Consider the following 24471-nt stretch of genomic DNA (forward strand, 5'->3'; position numbering starts at 1 on the left):
CATAATCAGTGTCATTGTCATCATCATCGTCTCATCCCTATTTTCCACAGTGCAGGTTAATTATAAGGGTATGGCAGAATCCAGGAACAAAACACACACACACACACACACACACACACACACACACACAAAGTCAAGTACAAAGCTCCGTCACTAGTGCTGAATGAAATGTGCCAAACTTTCACTGTCACATAAAGTATATAATCTTTAACTTCTCCTTTTTTTCCTCCTCCTCCTCCTTTTCCTCCTCCTCCTCCTCCTGAATAAAATTGTCTGAGGTTGTCACTGAATACAAGTACGTCATCACCGGACCTTAATTAATATCCTTTTTTCAACTTCGATACCAATTTAAATTTTATCCAAAGAAAATTGCTTGAAGTTACGGTATTTATAGTTGAAGATAAACGGTAACAGCCAATCCCAAGTCACACCGTTTCTGGTATTGGGGTATGAGGTTGGACGACTGTACGGAGAAGGTGGTGGCAGAGTAGTTAGAGAAGTGATCTACTGTCACAGTGAAAGCGAGTTCGATCCCCAGCTGAGGCATAGAACAGTATAACGAGTTGGATTTGGTGTGAACAGGCTGTACAAATCTACAGTAAAACCCACCGACATGGTAAAATATGCATGCTAATACCAATACACGAATCCGGAATGAGGCAGCCAGCCCTAGCATGTATTCGGTAGGGACGGTGGGTGTTAGCGCGGAAGTGATGACATTTGAAAGGTGTGTGGAATGTAAGAGAACTGCCGGGCCTCAAGGAACAGGATAAGAAGAGTATGCCCAGAGTCGAACCCATGAAAGAAAAATATATAAAACGTCCAATATATATAATGGCGGATGACTAGCTTACTCCACTGGGTAGCATTACATAACAAAAAAAAAATCTCTAGTCACCTCTAGTCTTAATCATTGAGCTTACACGCGTGGCACGGCCGTCACTCCGACCGGGGCGTTCTAACCACTACACCCCCAGGCGCTATAAAGAGTTAAAGATATATATAGTTATTCAATCTTGGTCGAAGGATTAAATCTATATGATCTTAAAATGACACACACACACACAGAGAGAGAGAGAGAGAGAGAGAGAGAGAGAGAGAGAGAGAGAGAGAGAATGTTGCGTAGTCACAAGCTGAACATAAACTACAAATGAACAACATCGTTATCATCCAGTCCCTACATCGTCAGTCACAAGTGCGTTCCCTAAATGTTCCAAGACTCCACCAAGATATTCATAGTCAAGATATTTATAGCAACCGAAGTCCCGGGTACGAGACCAAGACGCGGTGGGTATTTAACTAGGGGGCTGGATGTATGCCCCCTCAGCTGCCTGGTTACATAAACGTTCCTTTTTGTTCACCGAGAGGAGGAGGATGGACTGCAACGGAGAGACAGTTTTATCCTGCAGTCCACAGGGTTCACGTTAGGACAAGCCTGGGATTTCAAGTACAATTACTACTACTACTACTACTACTACTACCACCACCATCACTACTACTGCTACTACTCCTGTGTTTACAATATGTTGGCACCCAATCACTTCACACCGGGAACTTACACATTTTCTCTCAGACTGTCTTTCACAACCATAGCCACTGAGACACTTCGATTTCCACGTGCATCACTATCACCACCACAGCCCTTGCCCATTCGTACCTCCCCAGCGTGATGATGGAGGGGAAAGATTAATTCAGGCCATCACTCTCCGTACAGAAGGATCACCCTGCAGTGGACCTCATATGGATTGTTTAAGTTAGAGTACAATAAGAACGTTGTTGAAGATATGATACTGGAGAGAAAAAAATGAGTTGGAGGATTTAGTGTGTTTCTCCAGCTGCATTGCTCCTTCCTCCCATTGCAGTAATTGAAACTAAACTTTTAACGACCCTGCTCCCTGAATTGCCTGACTGCCCTTGTGATGACTGGCCCCACACGCCTACCAGATCTTCATTGTCTCATAAAGTTCCCCCTCGAGTGTAGGCTGATTATGCAAGAGGGGAAGAGATGACTGGTTAATTTTTATTTATGATAAAAAGAAGAATATAAAAGAAAAAAAAAACAAGGCCAAGTTATCACGTTATTGCCTTTTATAAAGCCCCGCTTGAGAGTTATGTGATTGTGGAAGAGGGGAAGAGAGCATTCGCTGATTTCTGCTTATACAAAAAAGAAAGAAAACAAAACAAAGAACCTAAGGCTTAGTCGCCAAATCTTGAATAACTACGGGGGCTAAATTCAAGATCCATTCTTTTTGAGATGTCTGGCCACACTGCATGCATGCATGAAAGACTAAGAGTATCGGTTTACTTCTGCATTGGACAGCTGGACGGAAAAGGGGCTAAGAATGTGCAGTGACGGGTACTGCTGCCTGTCGTAACTGGGAAGGAATGAAAACAGACAGTGCAGAAAGGCAGTAACTAGAAACGTAGTGTTATAGGAGGGAAAGAGATGCAACACTGCGGCGAAGAAAGAGAAGCTGAAAGGAGGCAGTGAGAAGAGAGTTAATGAGAGAGGAAAAACAAAATAACCACCCGCTTTAGAAGTGCTGTACGAGAGAGAGAGAGAGAGAGAGAGAGAGAGAGAGAGAGAGAGAGACGGGGGAACTCCATTTGGCTCAGATTTTCGCTTTTATTTAGCCTATAATGGTACATGCAGCTCAAAGGCAGAAAAAGATAATACTACGGCTCTACATCGTTTCCACAGCACTTCTTGGTGACTAGCAACATATTTAAAATTTATGTATTGTTATAATTGAGTATTCAAGATGGAGAGACGGCTATTTTGGGCAAAGCTGGAGTGAAAAGAGTATAGATTCTCCTACCAACACACTCAGCTAGTTCATTATTTCACGCTGTGTGTTCCGGCATCTGTCTGACGTCAAGAGGTGTGTCGTTATGCATCAGGTCACACTCTCTTGGCTGATGGCACAGGACAACACGGAGTATAGCTCAACTCAGACACCTTGCTCATTACCTCCACCAGCCAGGTTAGACAGACGTTATTTATTCATCCGCGTCTTTTTGTCCGTTCGTGTAAAAGACATCTCAGAAAAGTCATTATCGGATGGAACTGGAAGCTGGTGGATTGGTGACAGTGGGTCAAGGAAGAGTTGACTAGATTTTGAGGTGGATCCGGACACATGTGCAGGAATAGATTTTTTTCTCTTTTTTTACGTCGGTGGAGGTATGCGTTTTTCGTGACTATGGGAGGCTGTAAAAGTATACGTCTTGTAGGAAGGGTATTTCAGCAGTCAATAATAAATTCTTGATGGCGCTGGGGGAGGTATGTTCTCTCTAAGTGCTTTCCAATTTTAGTTTTGTTGCCTACAACTGATTCTGTTCAGGTTAAGAAGAGATTAATAGTACTGGAGGGGGAGACAGAGACGAATGTAGTTTCTCGTGAGCTAGAACGAAATGGGAGATATGTCTTCTGGCTGAACAGGCTAAGATCCCTCCTGAACACCTTCCCAGATTCATTATTCCACGCTCTGTGTTGCGTCGCCTGTCCTGCGTCAAGACACCGTACTATTAAAGTTTCCTGAGTCTAACCTTGTGTATAAAATCGCTTGTTTATACGTTTAACTCCACTTGTACAGCTATACTTCTTTCACCTTAATTTGGGCCAGATTTTCGTCTCTTTGCAGCTTATTTCACGTAGCTCAGTGGGCGAAAAGAGTGCTATATGGCTGTACACCCTTTTCACAGCACTTCTTCGTGACAGGCATTATATTCCAGTGTTAATGCATTGTTATAACAGTCTTCAAGATGGAAAGTTGGTAATTTTAGTCCAAGTTAGAGTAAAAAGATTATACCATACACTTTGCAAGAAAATTCTTGATATTTGTGGAAGACGGTGGCCGAGTCGGTATAGAGGTGGTCTGCTGTCCCAAAGAACGCAGGTTCGATTTCCGGTTGGGGTATGAAAAAGTTTAAGGATCTGAATTTTGTTAAAAACAGACTTTGCTGACGTCATCGTGGTGCAAGTACTAAATAACCGAGACTGCAGCATCATAGCCTCGGGCCCTCACTCTCCAAAAGGGCTATTTTGGGATATGCTTCTTCATTTCTGCCTGTCTGTCTGTCTGTCTGTCTGTCGGTCTCTAGGATATGCATATCTGTATCTATATCTATCTATCTATCTATCTATCAGACAGGTAGATAGATAGACAGATAATCACATGGTAAATCCAACAAAAATCCAAGTAAATCATATGGTAAATTCAATCCTGCTCGTCTTAACCATTAGGGGAATAAGTTACATGTCTAAGAAACATTCTTAAGGTGATCGTTTACTAACAACTAGAGCTGTCTCGACCGTGAGAGGGTTAATAATGCTTATAGGGAAAGTGGGCTCGTCATCTTAACCAGTGAAGCATATGATGAAAACAATGATGTATGGTGCAGAATGAAGAATCTGTGATGTATTAATAAGACTCTCTGACCTTTAAGAGCTAGTATTCACGAGATAACGCCGTGCTATGAACTCTATCTATCTATTTATCTATCTGTCTATGTCTATCTGTCTGTCTATCCATCTGTTCATCTATCTATCTATCCGTCTATCTGTCTGTCTCTGTGTTTCCATCATTATATAAGGAGTGGCCACGATAAACGAACCTCAAGGCGTATCTGTCCCTACTCAGCAACAACTCCCCTTCCCACCACACATCCGCCAACCACCCTCTCATACATACTATTGCACCTCATCTCTCTATCTCGTTCTCGGCCTCCCTCTCCCTGAATACTTGACTTTAGAATATGTTGGTCTGAAATTCCACCGAGTAAATTAATTTGCTGTGCAGTCACGAAATTAGGACGAAAACGAGGTCAAATAAGGAAATTACAGGCAACGAGGGAGAGAGTTAGACTACAGAGCTGTTGGAAATTAGCATGTGAATTGTGTGTGTGTGTGTGTGTGTGTGTGTGTGTGTGATGGCTGACACGTACACTGAACTGAAATATGTGTGCACTAACTGTCTAGTGACTGGAACTCTTTTTAAAGCAAGCCAGGGCGTGGAATTACAGCACACACACACACACACACACACACACACACACACTACAAGCATGTAAAAAAAATAGCCAACGTCGAAGTATTTTACATCCTTATCCTCACCCTATGCACTATTCCCCCCAAAATACTGAGATTGGCAAAAACGAAATAAAATGAATAAAGAGGACAAAATAGGCCAGCTATCAACACAGTGCCAAGAAGAATGAACCACAGAATTATTTAGACATCACTGAAGCCTTCTACATCTTGGCTCCACCTCACAAACAAACCCCACCCTAAATTCTCTCTCTAGGTGCTCTTCAAAAACACCTGCTGGACAGATTCATCCCGCCAGGTGTCAAATTTAAGAGGGGGAAGTATATGATGAAAGTAACCAATTAAAAAAAAAAATAGAGGTGAGCTGTAATTAATTTCCGAGTACTCACATGCAGCAGTACTGAAGTCGTTCCATCTCCTCGTGGTCGTCGGGGTGCGTGGTCTTGGCGGTGCAATACCAGTACACGCCAGCCGCCGCCTTGATCTTCTGGCACCGTTGGCATAGGAACTGCAGGCTGGGGCGACGGCACACACCCTGACCATCCCTCATTGTGGTGGGTGATGGGTGATTTGTGTAGATACAGAGATTCGTGGCGTTTGTTAATATAGAGCTCCTTGTTTTCTGGAGATACTGAGCTCCTTGCTTTCTTGACCCCTGCTGCAGAGCTCTTCGACTTCTGTGGATCAAAAACACTTCTGCAGATTTAGAGCTCTCCACCTTCTACAGTAGAGCTCCCCACCTCCTTCTCGGCTTCTGCAGATACAGAGTTCTCCAGTTTTTGCAGTAGTGCTCGCTGCTTCCCCCTTGACTTTGCAATGCATATATAGTTAGAGCTCCCCGACTTCTGCCATTGAGCTCCTTGCCTCCTGCAGATATAGGGCTCCCAAAGATTTTCAGCACAGCTCCTTGTCTCCTCAACGACCAATCCACAAGGCCAGTGGCGGTTAGAGGGGCTCGATCCCACCACTACAGAGCGTCCCCCGATTGTAAGGCCAGTACCGAACCGAGGGAGCCACCGAGTCGCCCCTATCAGCAGCGCCTCTTCACGGTCTCCCTCTCCTCTGATTACTCTCTTCTTTTTCCTCGTCCTTCCGGAGTCAACTTCATGTATCTTCCTGATGGGGGTTTATGATTTATGCATTCACCGGCTTCTTTCCTTTCAAGGCTTTCGTTAATATTCTTTCAGTTATTTTCCTTCTTTTATTTATATTCACTCAACATTTTCTTCCATTTAGTCAGCAACTTCTTCCATTCGCTGCTAAGTTACTATTCCTTCATATAGTTTTTGTTTGATTTATTCACTTATTTCTCCCATTTACAGTTTTCATTATTTACACTTAGTTTATATTTTCTTCGATTTATTTGTTTTCCTTTAATGAAGTTTGTGTATAGTTTCATTTATTTAAATGACTTTTATGTTCTCAGTACTTTATTCTTATTTTTACGCGATCCTGCAAACTTCCTTCCTCTTCCTCCTGATCTACTGTTTTACTTTGTTTACATTCTACTCACAGTATTATTATTATTATTATTATTATTGTTATTATTATTTTGTACCTTTGCAAACTCTACTCCACTTCCTAATAACCTACTGCTTTATTTTATTGACTTTCTTCTCTCACTATTTTTTTTTCATTGTTATTCACTCTTTCAAACTCCCTTCCTCTTTCTTCTGGCAACTTCTTTACTGAGATTATTTCTTCCCTACGGCCTTCATTAAACCCAGAGATTTACTAGTTTTTAATTCCTTTATTTAGCTAACTTTCTGCCTTCACTGTATTTGTCTTGTTTTCTATTCTTAAACTTTTTTTCTTTTAGTTCTTGCGCGCTCCTGCCTGGGTTCCTTCAAGCAACTTCCTTACCTCACTCACAACTTTCTTCTTCACACCCAGGGAGCTGTCAAGGTCTCCCCTCCACTGTGCCGCTCATCCTTCAAGGTCTGCTAAGTGAGGCATCAAGGCAACACCGTTCTTTGTATCTCTGTCTGCTTTTTGTTTTTGCACGATTTCCTTGAGGCTGTATCATTTAAATATTACCTTGCTGCTCTCAACCTCGCCTTTCAGTTCCACCTGTATTTTTTCAACGCGCTAAAATGACCCATGATTTTGTCCTTTGTTCCTTTGCCTGGCTTTTGTTTTTGAACGATTTCCTTGAGACTGTATCACTTAAAGATTATTATGCTGCACTGAACATCGTCTTTCAGTTCCATTTCCGTAATTTCACACGCTAAAGTTGTTCATAATTTAGTTCTTGTCGCCAATGTTTTCGGCAAGGACCACTATTTAATTTTTTTCAATCAATCAATCACTGTTTTGGACGTATCACTAAATTATTAACAATGTAGAGAGCCTCGTCTTTTAGTTCCATTTCCACAATTTTAAGTGATCCGTCATTTCGTTCTTGCGATCAGTATTTTGGATGTATCACTTAAATATTATCAGCTGGCATTAAACCTGGTCTTTTCCATCCACCAGCAATATTTCACACGCCAAAATGATCCGCTGTTTCGTTCATGGTATTAATGTTTTGGATGGAGAGCAACATCATCAACATTTCGACACTCACTAGGCAACACGTCGCTCCTTCACAGTAACACTACACATCGACAAAGCTCTATCATCTCTTTCCCCTACTGTGTTGCTGTAAATATAAAGACTACGGTTAGGTTACCATACCATCACCATCAGAACAAAACACAACACAACACAACAGAACACAATACAAAGCATCAAAACACAACACAACACACCTATACACCAACACCACACTTCCACGCATCTCAGCAAAATCACAGCTCTCCATTGTGCTTTGTCTCCATCACCGCTAGTTATATCACCGTAACACAGCGTACCTTCCCATTAACACATCCAGGTAGCTCACCAAATTAACTCCTCTGGAAAGTGTTGTCTCTTAATTTTTGCATCACCATTACGGCCAAGAACTCACACAGATCAGTGCTCTCTCTCTCTCTCTCTCTCTCTCTCTCTCTCTCTCTCTCTCTCTCTCTCTCTCTCTCTCTCACCACACACACACACACACACACACACACACACACACACACACACACATCAAGGGAAGTGATTGCGTCAGTGAGATTCGTATTCTAAGTGGGTTTGAAGCTTTCGCAACATCTCTTCCTAAGTGATTTATCCCGCACATTACACCTCAGCATCCTCTTGTACGTCACTGATTGGAACGACGTCAACACTAAAAAGATATACAGATAACACACAAGGGAATATAAACGTGAAATATGAAAAATAAATCGCTAAGAAAGAGGTGTTACGAAGCTTCCTGTGCCACCTTGAATTAGACCCTCACAGAACAATAACATTTCGTCACTCATCAAGCCACACTTCAGTCCAAATCACCTTCACATTAACACAACATCAAAGCTTCCACATTGTCACTTCCACTTTAACACTTCCACACTATCACTTCCACATTAACACCTCCACATCAACATCACATTAGCACTTACACATTAACACTTCCACACTATCACTTCCACATTAACATCACATTAACACCTCCACATCAACATCACATTAGCACTTCCACATTAACACTTCCACACTATCTCTTCCACATTAACATCACATTAACACCTCCACATCAACATCACATTAGCATTTCCACATTAACACTTCCACACTATCACTTCCACATTAACATCACATTAACACCTCCACATCAACATCACATTAGCACTTCCACATTAACACTTCCACACTATCTCTTCCACATTAACATCACATTAACACCTCCACATCAACATCACATTAGCACTTCCACATTAACACTTCCACACTATCTCTTCCACATTAACATCACATTAACACCTCCACATCAACATCACATTAGCACTTCCACATTAACACTTCCACACTATCTCTTCCACATTAACATCACATTAACACCTCCACATCAACATCACATTAGCACTTCCACATTAACACTTCCACACTATCTCTTCCACATTAACATCACATTAACACCTCCACATCAACATCACATTAGCACTTCCACATTGACACTTCCACATCAACACCACATAAACATCTCCACATTAACACTACACCACATTAACACAATCCCTCCACATTAACACCACAATGCACCACAAATCACAGTTCACCAATGCTCTGCTTTTACAAATATCACCACAACGGACAAATCACCACCATCACCACACCCTCACTGGCCACCAGCACTACTGTACATCTGTGAGCACCCCAGAACTGGCTCTACACACACACACACACACACACACACACACACACACACACACACACACACACACCTCGAAAGGGGAGTGACGGACAAAAATCTTTATATTTTCGCGATGCTCTTGAAACTTCAGCATTTTTTAAGCTGTTACTGTACACCAAGCGACGTTCGAGCTCCTCAGCGCTCTCTCTCTCTCTCTCTCTCTCTCACACACACACACAGACACACACACACACTCACTTACCCTCATCCACCCTCACAGTCACTCACAAGAGCAATCATCTTGACTCTCACTCACATTCACACCAACATCCAAGCACACACACACACACACACACACACACACACACACACACACACACACACACACACACACCTCGCGAGGGGAGTGAGTGTCCGCGTGTGCAATGGTCGCGGAAGTGTGGGGTGTGGACTGTAGGGATTCGCCGCCGGAAGAGCTCACTTTTAGCTGTTGGTGCTTAAGATGTGGGTGGCATGAATGGGGAGGTGGTGCGGGGAGTGGGTGGGGAGTAGATAAGGAGTGGGTGGGATGAGTGGGGTGAAGAGGGGAATGAATGGGGAGTAGATAGGGAGTGGATGGAATGCGTGGAAAGTGGATGAGGTGAGGAATGTGGTATGGATGGGGAGTGGGTGAGATGAGTGGAGGGGAGTAAAGAGAGTGCATGAGGCGAGTGGGAAATGAGAGGAATACTGCAATTCGCATATTGGGAGTGGGTAGGGAGCGACTGGGGTAAGATGGAAATGAGATGGAAACTGTAAGTGGGGAATGAGAAATGAATAAGTGGGAACTGATTGGACGTGGAAAAGAATGAAGGAAGATGAATACAAATTTGTGAATAAAATAAAGGAGTGGAAAATAATAAGTTTGTGGCGAGTACAAGAAGTATGTGGGTTGTTGAACGAGCATATCTTTTACAGTTCTTTTACCTCAACTTGGCTCAAATTGTCGTCGTTTTGCAGCTTAATGCACGTAATTAGTGGCATAAAAAAAGAATTACTGCTATACCTCCATTTCATATCACTTCTTCTGTTGCAAACATCATATTCTAGTGATAATCTTTTGCAATAGCCCGGCATTCAAGACGGAGAGAATGCAATTTTAGACAAAGTTAGAGTGAAAAGCGTAGAGTTTCCAGAGTGAGAGGTGTATTATGAGGAGGAGAGGAGTCTAGAGTGAGGGGTAGGGAGTGAGTTGGGTGGAATTCAGAGCAACATGTGGGTGAACGATCAGAGGATGTGGGTGAGGCATTTGTGGCTAAATGGGCAGTAAAGTACGGTACTGGGGTGGATGGAGGGTGGAAGCGATGTGGAGAGAGTGGAGGGGGTGTGGATGACTGATGGTTAGGGGGTGGGAGGGGAGGGTGTGGGGGAGGAACTAGAGTGGATGAGCAGAGAGAGAGATGAAGGACAGGTGGGGAAGTTTGGGGGAAAGGGAGAGGAGGGAGGGGGACAGGGAGTGGGTAGGAGAGCATGGGGGGGATTAAGGAAAGGGAAATGGTTAAAGCATAGAGGGTTAAAGGGAAGAAAAAGGGGTTGAGAAAGGGAGGAGATGGTTAGGGAAAAGAAAGGGGGGGATGGAGACAGGGAGGAGATGATTAGGGGAAGGAAAAAGAGGAATAGGATGTCGAGGGGAAGAGGGGGAGGTTGAGTTAACGAGGGGAGGGAGGGGAAGCTTGTGGCAGGGAGCAGAGAGGGTTGGGGTGGATGAGCATGGAAGGAAGAGATGAGGGCAAGGAGGGGAAGGATGGGAGACAGGGAGAGGAGGGATGCGGGACAAGAAGGGGAGAGATGGGAGAACAGAGGAGAAGATAGAGCAGGGAGAGGAGAAAAGATGTGTGAGAAGAACGAGGGAAGGAAGGCAGGGGAAACGGAGAACGGAGGGGAGGGGGAAAGGGAGGAAAGAGTTGCGAGAAGGGAAGGGTGGGATGGAGGAAGTAATAAGAATGAGGAAGACGGGTAAAAGAAAAAGAATGTGGATAAATAGAATTCGTGAGTAAATAAAGAAATATGAGATGAATAAAGGTGAGGGGAGGGGAGGTATGAGTGAGGGAAGGGAGGGTGAAAATGAGGGGCGAGACAGCGTGAGAGAAAGGGATAAGAGTGAGTGAGTGAGTGGGATTAGGAGGAGAATGGATGGAGGGACAGCATGGAGAATAATGCGATGACAGTACTGACGAGAGAAGAGCGGAAGTAAGATCATTATGAATCAAATGAGAGAGAGAGAGAGAGAGAGAGAGAGAGAGAGAGAGAGAGAGAGAGAGAGAGAGAGAGAGAGAGAGAGAGAGAGAGAGAGAAACTGGGGTGAAGGAACGTCTTGTACCTGGTGCGTTACGGTACTCTGCAGGCTAATTGCTGCAACCCTCCCACTCAGTCACTCTCTCACTCGCTCTCTTTTTCACTCTCTCACTCACTCGTTTTCTCACTCTCTCATTCACTCTCTTCCTCACTCTCTCACTCGCTCTCGTTTCCCCACTCTCTCCTTGGCTCCACTCACTCACGTGCTTTTTCGTACTCAACCTCATTTATTTCCATTCATGTGTATTCAGCTGACTCATTCTCTCTCTCTCTCTCTAAATCTCTCTCTCTCTCTCTCTCTCACGATGGTGATGATGATGACGATGATGATAATGACGACGCGAGGACGACGACGATGATGATAATGATAAAGAAAATAATTGATGATAATGATGACGATGACGACAATTATGGTGATGATGATGACATTGACAGTGATGATGGTGATGATTAACTTATTCCCCTCTCGGAACAATGACTCTCACCGCACTCACACACACACACACACACACACACACACACACACACACACACACACACACACACACACACACACACACACACACACACACACACAAACTGGCAGGTACTGTTATGTATCAGGGACGTGAACTCTATTTCTGAGTACCGTAGCTTTCTGAGAGAGAGAGAGAGAAAGAGAGAGAGAGAGAGAGAGAGAGAGAGAGAGAACGGCACAACTATCAACTCACTCTCTCTCTCTCTCTCTCTTCTTCTTCTTCTTCTTCTTCCTCTTCTTCCTTTTCTGCGCTCTCCTCCTCCTCCTCCTCCTTCCCTCAGCCTCCCTCCTTCCACTCTCCCTCCCTCCCTCCCTCTTTCCTCAGTTCCCCGTCTTTCCTCCTCCCTCCTTTCATGGAACACCTAGCAAATGATGTCCGTCTGTCTGTGTGTATGTATGAATGTATGTATGTATGTATGTATGTGTGTATGTATGTATGTAAATGCATGTGTGCCCGTACATGCATAGGTATGAGAGTGTAAGTGTATAAAATTCTATATAATAATCTATCTATCTACATACCTATCTATCCATCTGTCTTGCTGTCTGTATGTTAATCTCTCTCTCTCTCTCTCTCTCTCTCTCTCTCTCACCACCTACCTACCTATCACCAGGGGGCGCCTTTTATATTTTATTCTTGCTACATCCAATCTGACTAGTTCCGGGGAAATCTTTAGAAGAGAGGAACCTACAGTTTTTTCACCTTAACTTGGCCCAGATTTTCGTTCTTTTGCAACATATTTCACGTAGCTCAGTGGCAGATAAATGACAGTACTGTACGTCCTCTCCATAGCACTTCTTCGTGACTAGCATCATATTCTAGTGTTAATCTGATGTTACAGCTCGGGACTTATGGATAGATGGCAATTTTCAGGCCAATTTTGAGTGAAAAGAGTATAGAAATGATTATGTATTTAGAAGAGAGAGAGAGAGAGAGAGAGAGAGAGAGAGAATATGAACGTGTTTGAGTGTGTGTGTGTGTGTGTGTGTGTGTGTGTGTGTGTGTAATATGCTGGAATGTGTGGGCAGTTATGTAGGTAATTATATGCAATACTGGCTGAATACGACTCTGTGTGTGTGTGTGTGTGTGTACAACAAGTGTTCAGCACATGTGTGGTATTACTCAATGACCTTCTCACCCTGCTTATTGCTTCCCACACCCTCTGATTGACTGGCTGATTAACTCACCCACTCATACACTCACTCACTCACCCACTCATTGAGTCACTCACCCAGTCACTCATTGGTTTACCCACTCATTCACTCACTCACCACCTGTTCTCTCACTCATTGGTTCACCCACTCATTCACTCACTCACTCACTCACTCATCCTCTCACTCACTCAATCACTCGCTCACTCACTGGTTAATAACTAGGGTGATTAAATAACTAGAGTGGCTGGCTGAATACCTAAGATGATGAAGGATAACTAGGATGAGTAACTGACATGAATTAACAGTGAATGGATGAATAACCAGGGTAATAATGAATAACTTGGGTGACTAGATGAATAACTACGATGAAGAATGAGGCAATGTATGACCAGTGAGGAAAATGAATTGCAGATGAGATGGACGAGATGTGAAGAAAATTGAATGGATGATAAATGATAATGACTGATGAATGACGTGAGTTGCTAGCAGGTGAAGGTGATGGATGAACGGTGAATAAACGAGGCAGACTGTAAATGAGGTAGATGAATTTTGGATGAAGTGGGTGAATGATGAATGATGGATTAGTTGAGTGGATTGCACAAAACGATGATGAATAACGGATGGCTGGACTGCAAATGAGGCTGATGGATGATGATTAAGGTGGATGGAGAGGGAGAGTGAATGACGGGTAAGCCAGAAGGATGAGGAAAGTTGATGAAACTAGGTGGGTAGATAGTGGAATAGGTGGATGGATGAGTGGATGAGGAAAGTGGATAACTAATGGAGGAATGGATGATGTATCAGGACTGGATGACGAATTAGGTGGATGGATGAGTAGATGGATGGTGTAGATGGATGATGGATGAGAAAAGTGGATGAGATGGGTGGATGACGGATGTGCAGGTAGCTGAGTAGTGGAAGATTGATGACCTGGCTTGATGATGAAGATGGATGATAGACGAAGTGGAGGAACGAGAAGGGTGGATGATGGAGGAGGATTGATAGACAAAACAGATGGACGAAGGCAATGAATGATGGATGAAGAGAGCGGATACTGGATGAGATGGATGAATGAGGTGGGTGAATGATGGATGAGTGGTTGATGGGTGACCTGGATGGATGAGTGCGTGATGGATAAGTTAGATGCATGAATGGATGATAGATTAGGATGTACGAGAGTGGACAGACAAGAACAGTGGGTGATGGATGAGGTGTATATAAGGTGGGTGGATGAATGGATGATGGATGATGTGCATGGATGAGTGGATGGGGTGAATTATCGGGAAAATGAATGACGGATTAGTCGAATGGGTGCTATGGACAGTTAAGGTGGATGAAAAGCTGATGATGACGATGGATGATGGATGAGGTTGGTGGATAAGGAAGGTAGATGAGTATAGGAAACTGGGTAGATTAACATAAACAGACGAAGATGATGATGGATGAAAGAGAAAGGCTGTTTGAAGTCTCCCACCTATTCAATAAAAGTGGATGAGTGATGAAGTTGATGGATGAGGAAAGTGGATGAAGCGCATGAATAAGAAGTGTGAATGATGGACCTAGGATAGACATAGGGAGCAAAAATAACGAAGCGAATAAATGTAGATGAGAAATGAAGAGAGTGGATTATAAATAAGAAAAGTGGATGAGAAATGGATGAGAGATAGAGTGAGAGCACAAATAACGAAGCGAATGAATGTGGGTAAAAAATAAGAAGAGTGGATGATGAATGAGGAAAGTGGATAAAGTGGATGAAGTGGAAGAGAGGTGGATGAGAGAGGAACCTTGTCTGACACAGCCTCACACACCTCTTAACAAAAGTGGACTGCAGCAAGTGTGGTAACCTACACCCACCTCTCCCACTTCATAATCCCTCCACCCCCCTTTCTCTCTCTCCTTCTCTCTCTCTCTCTCTCTCGTTCTTCTTCCTCTCCCCTTTCTCCCCCTTCCCTCCATCTTCCACCCCTCTTTCTCTTCTTCCTTCGTTCCCCTCCTTCTCTCTCTTCCACCTTCCTTCTCTCTCTTCCACATACACTCACTCATCTCTGTTTTACTTTGCACTCCTTTCACCCAAGTTCACTGTCTCTCTCTCTCTCTCTCTCTCTCTCTCTCTCTCTCTCTCTCTCTCTCTCACTCTCCCTCTCAGCTTGGTGTAAGATAACCAGCAACATCACCTCTCAATGACATCCTTTTTTCTCACCCCTCCTCGATTCACTCTCTCTCTCTCTCTCTCTCTCTCCTTCTGTATATATATATATATATATATATATATATATATATATAGGTAGATAAACAGAAAATATATTTAGGTATGTAGGTAGGTAGGTAGGTGAGAGAGAGAGAGAGAGAGAGAGAGAGAGAGAGAGAGAGAGAGAGAGAGAGAGAGAGAGAGAGAGAGAGAGAGAGAGAATAAGTAAAAAGTGGAAAATGTAGGCAAGAACCAGGGAGAGAAAGAGGGAAGAGGAGAGCCAAGGAAGTGAGGAGAGTAGTCAAAGAAAGAAAGAAGAGGGAAGAGACAGAGACGGAGAGAGGGAAGCAGGGAGATAAAGAGGATGAGAGACAGACAGGGATAGGAGAAAAGAAAGTGGATGTCAGGTAAAGAGAGAAAGATGAGACAATGAGGGACACAGAAGAAGTAAGACGGGAAAAAATGGGCAATGAAATGATAGAGAGACAACGAAGGAGACAAGGAAGAAGGGAGGAAGAGGAAGAGAGACAGAAGTAAATGAGGCTAAGCGAGATATATGCAAGATGTCGGCCTTGCATGAGTAACTAGGGATTAAAATATTATATAAACATTCTTAACCTTGACCTGTATGCCTCACCACCCACCAACCAGCGACTCCCCCACTCCTTCCCTCTCCCACTCCTTTTCCTTTCCACCACTCCCCCCACTTTCTTCCCCCTGACTACCTTACCCCCTTTTCTTCTCTCCCCTCCACTCACTGCCCCACCTCCCACTCCTTTCTCCTTTGCTGCTTTCCCTCCCTTCACTCCCTTCCTTTCCCCCCCAGTACCTCCCTCCTGCCCACCCCTCTCCTCCTCTTTGATTCCCCCTCCTCTCTTTCCTCCCCCTCCCCCTCCCCCACTCCCCTTCTCTATCCCCCTCCCTCCAACTTTCCTCTCACTCCCTCCCCACGACCTCCCTCGCTCAGCTGTTGCATGTATGTGAGCAAGTATATTCACATAAATGTTTGTACAGTATATATGCATGCATGGATGGATGGATGGATGCATGCATGCATGCATGTATTTTGTAAGCTGGTATGCAAGTATGTTTGTAAACAGGTATGTACTGGCTATAGGGTGATTCACTATTTTCAGGCCTTGAAAATTTTTAATATTTTCTTTATTAATAGAGGGATTTAAGTGAAAGCTGGTACATATTTTCTGTGGTTCAGTACAATTCATTCACAGTTAAGCCAAGTTTTGATAACAGTCTTCTTCGGAGTTAAACGTAATTGAATCCAGTGGGTCTGGTTAGTACTTGGATGGGTGACCGCCTGGGAACACCAGATGCTGTTGGCATCCCTACGTGTCAAGTGGGGTTGGTGGAGGATTAGTGCCCCTCCCTGTAAAACAATTAACTCTAAGCCCTTGACCACCCCGTTTGGGATACATGGCGTCTGGCAATGAATGAATGAATGAATCCAGTGTTCCAATTTAGTCTTTTTTTTTTTATTTCTACGCAACTTATCCACTGAGATGGCTGTATACTCCTTAATAATGTTTTCCTGTAGTTAATTAATCAGGTAGCAGGGTTTGTTATTATTTCCTTTTCCTTTAAACTGGCATTATAAACCTAAAAAATGTATTGATTTAAACAGAACTAAAACTATGTGACCAGTTATCGAGTAAGGCATAATCACCAAACCACTGCAGGTGACCAAATGATGCCCGCTCAGTACCGCGTTGGTGGGACAGTAGCATTTTATTCCAGCATATGTTTCGATAAGTTTATATGTCACGGTATTTCTCATGTAAGATATATGACTGGCATACTTAAGTTTATATGTACCGAGTTTCAATTACATTCATTCATTAATAAATGATGATATATTGGCGTTATGCAGGGAACTCAGATTAATGAATTTCCTCGTATATAAGTATGTTTAATATATGTATCTCAAGCTATACTCCTGGAAATTCAGTTTAGATCTGTTAATTTTGCTGATAGCTCAAAGCCTCTCCCACTGCACTATACTATACCCTGTTCACTTTAACCAGGCGAAAGTTTGCCCTCACTCCATCTTGAATGCTGAGCTATAGCGCTAGTCACGAAGAAGTGCTATGGGAAAGATGTAGAGCCGTAGCGTTATCTTTTTTTTCTGCCACTGAGCTACGTGAAATAAGCTGGAAAAGGACGAAAATCTCCGCTTAGTTAAAATGAATCAAATTATCTCACTCTCGACTAAGCTGAATAAAATCGTCTGGCGGTAGCAGTGATATAAAATGAGGCTGCCGGACTGGAGGGGTTAAGCAGTCTCTCTCTCTCTCTCTCTCTACCGCCCAATCCATCTACCTGTCTACCTACCTGCCTAATTATATATCTACTTTTCTCGTATCCTACCTGCCTATGCATCTGTTTACCTGTCTCACCATCTGCCTACTTACCTGCCTAACCATCTGCCAATCACCTTACCTACCTAAATCCCTGTCCATCTATTTATCTACCTACCTGTTTATCAGTCAACCCCAACTTACCTGTCTCTAATTAGTCACTCTACCTTCCCTTCCATTCATTTACTTACACACTTACCTGCCTATTTATCTAACTACTTACCTACCGGCCTTTCTATCTACCCACTTACTTGCCTACAACTATCTATCTATCAGTCTACCTGTCCACCGACCCACCTGTCTATATATCTATATATCTATCTGTCTACCTGTGTGCCCGTCTGAGTGCGTGTTGTGCAAATATCGGCCAGACATCTTTAACCCGTATTAGTGGTGTCAGCATGTGTGTGTGTGTGTGTGTGTGTGTGTGTGTGTGTGTGTGTGTGTGTGTGTGTGTGTGTGTGTGTGTCCAAAAACAGATGTGTGTGGGTGCATGCGCCAGTGTGTGATTATGTGTGTGTGTGTGTGTGTGTGTGTGTGTGTGTGTGTGTGTGTGTGTGTCCAAAAATAGATGTGTGTGGGTGCATGCGCCAGTGTTTGATTATGTGTGTGTGTGTGTGTGTGTGTGTGTGTGTGTGTGTGTGTGTGTGTGTGTGTGTGTGTGTGTGTGTGTGTGTGCGCTTACGTGAAAGTTGATATATACAGGCACGTCTGAGCATAAGAGTCAGTCTCTCTCTCTCTCTCTGCAAATATTATTATAACATTTCTATATATCACTATTTTGGATTTTTCGAACAATTTTTTAAAGCACTGGGCAAAATTTTGGAACTAAGGATTTAAATATAACCTTCATTAGCCCCTTGAATACGAGGGGGTTTCCTAGGCTGAATAAAATAGTTTGAATTTGGCTAAAACTAATAGATAAACACGTCCTTGGCCGGAAGAGGTTTTATGAGCGTGTCTGTGTGTGTGTGTGTGTGTGTGTGTGTGTGTGTGTGTGTGTGTGTGTGTGTGTGAAGTTGGGAAAGCGCTCTTGTGTGTACATATCTGGGTGTATGAGTGTTTTAGTATTTCTGTGTTATCGTGTGTATGCAAGTGAATATGAAAGAGGAGTGAGAATGAATATATGAGGTCTTGTGTGTGTGTGTGTGTGTGTGTGTGTGTGTGTGTGTGTGTGTGTGTGTGTGAGAGAGAGAGAGAGAGAGAGAGAGAGAGAGAACTTGATCCAGTGAATAAGAGTAATGTGAGGTGAGCTTGTTTGTTCCTATCTGTCTATCACGAGCACACACAAGCCTCTCTCTCTCTCTCTCTCTCTCTCTCTCTCTCTCTCTCTCTCTCTCTCAGATTCATTTTAGCCATACGTCAGTTTATCATATTCTCCCTTCAGTATCATTAGGTCTTTATAATTACTTGAATATTTATTACGGGCGAGCGAGCGATGTTTACTCTCAGTTAAGTCTGGAAATGAGCAGCCCGGCCAGACCCTCCCGTCACGGTAAGCAGATGCAAATAACTTTACTCTTGAAGTAGAGTTGAAATTCGTTCCTCATGTGATAAATTCTTTCAGTAAATTTTGTTATCGACCAAAAACTCACCCATAAAGGCGTAGGAACCCCTTGGAATCTCGAGTTTTCCAAGGAAGTGTTCGGCTCTGATCGGTGAACGCCTCAATTACGAAATCCAATTAAAAATACTTTCTGGTCTAACACTGTGTTTTTTTGGAATTAACTCTAGCAATTAGGTATCGGAGACTCCCCCGATAATTTTCTATCAGAGGGAAATTGTGATAACATGGTGCTCGCTCGCTCGTCACGCGGTCACAAAGTGCACTTTACTTGTAATATATTCCTTTTTAGTAACCGTAGGTCACGGTTTTGGAAGAGAGAGAGAGAGAGAGAGAGAGAGAGAGAGAGAGAGAGAGAGAGAGAGAGAGCGAGAGAGTCGTAATTAATACTGAAATATTCGAACCGGAATAGAAGAGGAGGAAAACAGAATATGCTAGGAAGAAAAGAAAAAAGAAAACGATGATGACGATGATGATGAGACGGAGGAGAAGGAAGAAAAGGAGGAGAAGGAGAAGGAGAAAGAAGAGGAGAAGGAGGAGGAGGAAGAAGAAGAGGAGAAGGAGGAGGAGGAGGAAGAAGAAGAGAAGGAGAAGGAGAAGGAAGAAGAGGTGAAGGAGGATGAGGAAGAAGAGGAGAAGGAAGAGGAAGAGAAGGAAGAAGTCAAAGGTGCGGGGGGGTGGGGGGAGAAGGAGCTAGACAAAAGTGAAGATTAGAAAGATAACGATGATGATGACCACAACGAAGCCAATAATAACAGCAACAATAACAACAACAACAAATAATGATAATAATAATAATAATAATAATAAACGTAATAGTAATAATAATAATAATAATAATAATATCAACAGTAATTATAATTCTTTGCGGTAAGAGAAAAAACGAAAGAGAGATGAAAATGACACTGATAAGAAGGAAGAAGAAAAGTAGGGAGTGGGAAGAAATGATGATGATGTGGAGGAGGAGGAAGAGAATGATGGACGGGGAGAGACAGAGAGGTAGGAAGGGGAAAGGGAAGGAGAAGGGATGGAGTGGAGAGGGATAAATGGAATATAAGGAATAGCAGTAACAAGAGAAAGAAACGAAAAAGGAAAGGAAAAGGGAGAAAAGAATAAAGATGAAATCCACAATATTTCTTCCCGCATAAGAAGGAACAGAAAGACGCCAGCATAAACAAAAGATAGCCAGGATAACGAAGCCCTAATATAAGGTAATAAAAACGGTGATGAAAGAAGTGTTATTACAATTAGATCCTATCACCACGTTTATTGCCCTTGTAAGTGTTTCTCATAAGGCAGTATTAGCCAGGTTATGTAAGTGAGTCCTGTTTCTCGTGTTCTTGGGACGCTCTCTGTCTGATACTTACATTCTGACCAGCTTTATTTCTGTATAAGACACGCAATATCCTACATGATGATTCTATTTATTTACGCAACATCAGAAAGAATTCTGGCATTCCACTTAGAAACAAACAGTTTTTCTCTGCACATGGCGCGTTTACTCCTTGTAGATGGCGCTGACGAGGAGCCTGCACGTGGTGGCGTTGTGTACCTTGTGTAGAGCAAAGAAACTGAGGCGTCCATCCAGGAGCTGAGACTCATCATTTTTCCCTACACTTCGCCATGGGGAATGACCATCGTCCCGCCTTGGTGAGGTGCTGTTTGCCTTACTGTACCTGCGGGACGGCCCCACAGAAGTAGTTGCTAGTCTGTGATCAATGGATCTACTCAGGTAGACAGATCGGAGTTAAAGAGCTACAACAACTCCTTGCACGTGATGTGTGGTGATGCTGTTTCGTTCATTCACGTGTGGTGATGTTGTTTTGTTCATGCAGTCATACAACTTTATTCAACTCAAAGTAGTTAGTGGAGCTTGCTGGTTATACGAACGCCCCCCAGTCCCGTCATATCCTCTCAAATGAGGATGGTGGGCTGCGAAAGTTGGGCTGTTTTGGCCTGCAGTCCACCGGGTTCACGTTTAGATGAGATAAGGGCTGCACTACTACTACTACCACCAATATCATCACCTCTTCGTCACGATCACACCCTTTAACACTCCAACCACCACACAGCATCATTCGGCTAATGAAGGGTCTTTTCTATACCCTCTTGACTCTAACCTGGTCCAAACTTGCCATCTCCCCGTCCTGAATATCGATCATTTAAAATGAAAAACAAAATGAGAAACAAAAACTTAAAGGAGCACAGTTTCCCTCTCCGCCTCTGAACTCCTACGAAGGCTGTGAGTGAGAGTGGCTGGCGTCTTGAGAAATGAGAGGCAATGAGAGAGAGAAACGACAAGTGTTGACTGGGAATGAGAATGGCAATGGGAAAGTGTTTGCGGGAAATGGGGGTTATTGAAGAGGAAATGGGGGTGGAAATGGATGGGGGAATTGACACATACTAAATCCTGTCCATTTTTTTTTTTTTATCGTTAACACTTTTATTCCGAAGACGTATTATTCTCTTGCGGTTAAGAATCTTAGTAGCACCTCTTCCTTATCGGTTTATTTCTGTATCTGCCTCGTTATTATATTCTTGTGTCCTATTCATGCAATGTGTGTCGATATTAAAGACAGAAGGAGCAATAAAAGAGGATATTAATGGGTAGTTTGGAAAATAAGTCGTAAAGGAAGAGGTGCTTGGGAGCCTCCTTAGCCGAAAGGAATACGGGCTTTAGACTCCTATGACTCATTCTCAGTTAAGCAATCATCTGACGTAAGCAAGAGTGCAATACTATAGTTTGTTCATTTTAACTAGGCGGAGATTTTCGTCCTTTTGCGGTTTATTTCGAGCAGTTAAGTGACAGAAAAAGACAATACTAAGGTTCTCCATTCCTCCGGCAGCACTTCGTGACTAGCACCATATTTTAGTTAATCTTTTGTTTCAGCACAGCATTCAAGATGGAGATGACAATTTTAGGCCAAGTTAAAGTGAAAAGAGTATAGCTAACTAATTCCCGTCCATTTTAACACCGAGGCTCCTTTGACTCACTCGTTGCTAAATATAATTATCTGGGAATATAATACTAGAGCTGACCTGATCATGAGATGAGTAATGGGGATAGTATTAACACTCAAGCTCCTTTAATTCCTAACCCATGCTCCTGTCTACTACCACTGTCTTCTCTTTCACCTTCTGTGTTTTGTATATGTCTTATCCTCCTCGTAACCTTCTTTTGACTTTATCCTGTTGACAACTTCTGACTATGCTCCAAGACATCACACCATTCCATAATTGCTTAATCTTTTTTATACTTTCTCTCTCTGTCTATCTATCTATCTGTTTATCTATCTACCCTTATTTCTGATGAGGACAATGCAGAACTGTTCGCCTCGTTCACTAACCCAGAGTGACCTGCAATTTTTAAACTGTGTGTGTATCTTTGTTTGACAGTGGCAGTGTTTGTAGCAGTGTTCGCGAGCATGTTAGACTCCAGTAGTGATCGTGTTGGTAGCAGAGGTGACATATAAAGTCGTGTTCTGGTTAGCGTAAAGCCGCATCCACAGTAAATGCTTCTTGGTTCGGGCGACAGAGGGAGGGAGTTTTGCTTCACTGTAACTCAAGCAAGCGGCCCCACTGGACGCGGGCGGGTGCGGACGAGAATGTCTATGGATTCCTGTGATGTTGATGGAGACTGAGACTTAAACTAACGAGGAACGTTTATGTTGGTGAGGTGGAGGGGAGGGGGAAAGGAAGGAGGAGACCGAAGGTGAGATGGAGGGATGAAGTGGAGAGGTTTATGAGAGGAGTGTGTGAGTTGGGGGAAAGGCAGCGTAATGGCAGGGGACAGGGCGACATGTGGCGACCAATTACGGGATTAGGGCATCTAGCTATAGATAGATAGATAGATAAACTGTAATATAGAACTCCCGCACTAGCTAGCAAGGATTATTTTGATGTGGGCACGATCTAACACTTCGCAATATCTCTTCCCTTGCTATACGCTTTTCTCTTACACTATTATGTTCTCCTGTACGTACCTCTTGTATTCAAAATAGGAATATGGTTTGCATCAATTATATACAAGAGGATTATAAGAATATGGTTTGCATCAATTATATACAAGAGGATAATAATGCTGCAGAATGTAATAAATATCACTGAGGAAGAGGCGTGATGAAAACTTAGAATCAAGTGTGCAATATTGTTCCAGGTAAAACCCATCTTCCCATTTACATCAGATTTGTTGGGTATATTCTTCCTATCATTTTCATAGTCTCTCTCTCTCTCTCTCTCTCTACTTTAATACCTAGAATTAAGCCGGGCAACAGGTGTACATGGCGAAATTAATCCAGTCTCGTAGAAATGAGATTGACCGTAAACTTTTGATGGCCAATGAGCACAGCCTTGAACATGCGTGAGAGAAGTGTCCTTTGATCTCTCTCTCTCTCTCTCTTTGTGGGGGGAGGGGGAAGCCTGGTCGGTAGAATTTCATCATTAGCATTTCCTGTATATTATTTCAGATGTGTTGATGGCTGAGACGATTTTTGTTTTTATTTTATCTGAGAGCAGCGCGTGCTTAACTTTTGTTGTCGTTGTAGTTGTTCTTGTTGTTGTCCTTCTCCGTTTTCTTCTTCTACTGTTCCTGTTTCTTCGCCTCCTCACCCTTCTCCTTCTCTTCCACCTTCTCCTCCTCGTGTTACTTCTCCTCTTACTTTTCCATATTCCCTTTCCTCTCCTTCTCCTACTTCATCTTCTCCTCTCTCCATCAACCTCACTCACATGCACTCTTCTAGTCAGTCTCTCATTCCCCATCCTCTCCACAATACCAAACCATATCAAAGTATTGCTCTCAACACTTTCAGTCACATCCAGATTCGCTTCTCAATAATACATTTTTCAAAACATCGTCAGGACCCAAAATTAATTCCATGCCACGTATTCTTGTCGGATAAGAAGACTCCCTAAGATCTCTTCCTAAGCGATTTATTTTGCTTATTACACCTTAGTGTCCTTCCTGTGTTACATAATATTTTTCTAATATCACCATACTCTGCCTAAATAACGGACAAAATGGATATCAACCTGACCTCTCCAAAGATAAATCGCTAAGGAAGGGGTGTTAGGGAGAGTACGGG

At 43.1% G+C, this 24471-nt stretch overlaps 1 protein-coding gene across 1 annotated transcript in view; it reads right to left on the reverse strand.

Moving 5' to 3' along the window:
• Positions 1 to 24471, reverse strand: part of LOC145397863 (uncharacterized) — a 39239-nt gene that overhangs the window by 5103 nt on the left and 9665 nt on the right. The window contains exon 2 of the mRNA XM_080270897.1: positions 5437 to 5724. Coding sequence (XP_080127023.1) covers positions 5437 to 5724 — 288 coding nt within the window. The remainder of the gene's footprint in view (positions 1 to 5436; positions 5725 to 24471) is intronic.

This window comes from Coenobita brevimanus, chromosome 43, assembly GCF_032717465.1.
Source record: "Coenobita brevimanus isolate Jiangsu-jjx chromosome 43, ASM3271746v2, whole genome shotgun sequence".
Classification (NCBI taxonomy): Eukaryota; Metazoa; Arthropoda; class Malacostraca; order Decapoda; family Coenobitidae; genus Coenobita; species Coenobita brevimanus.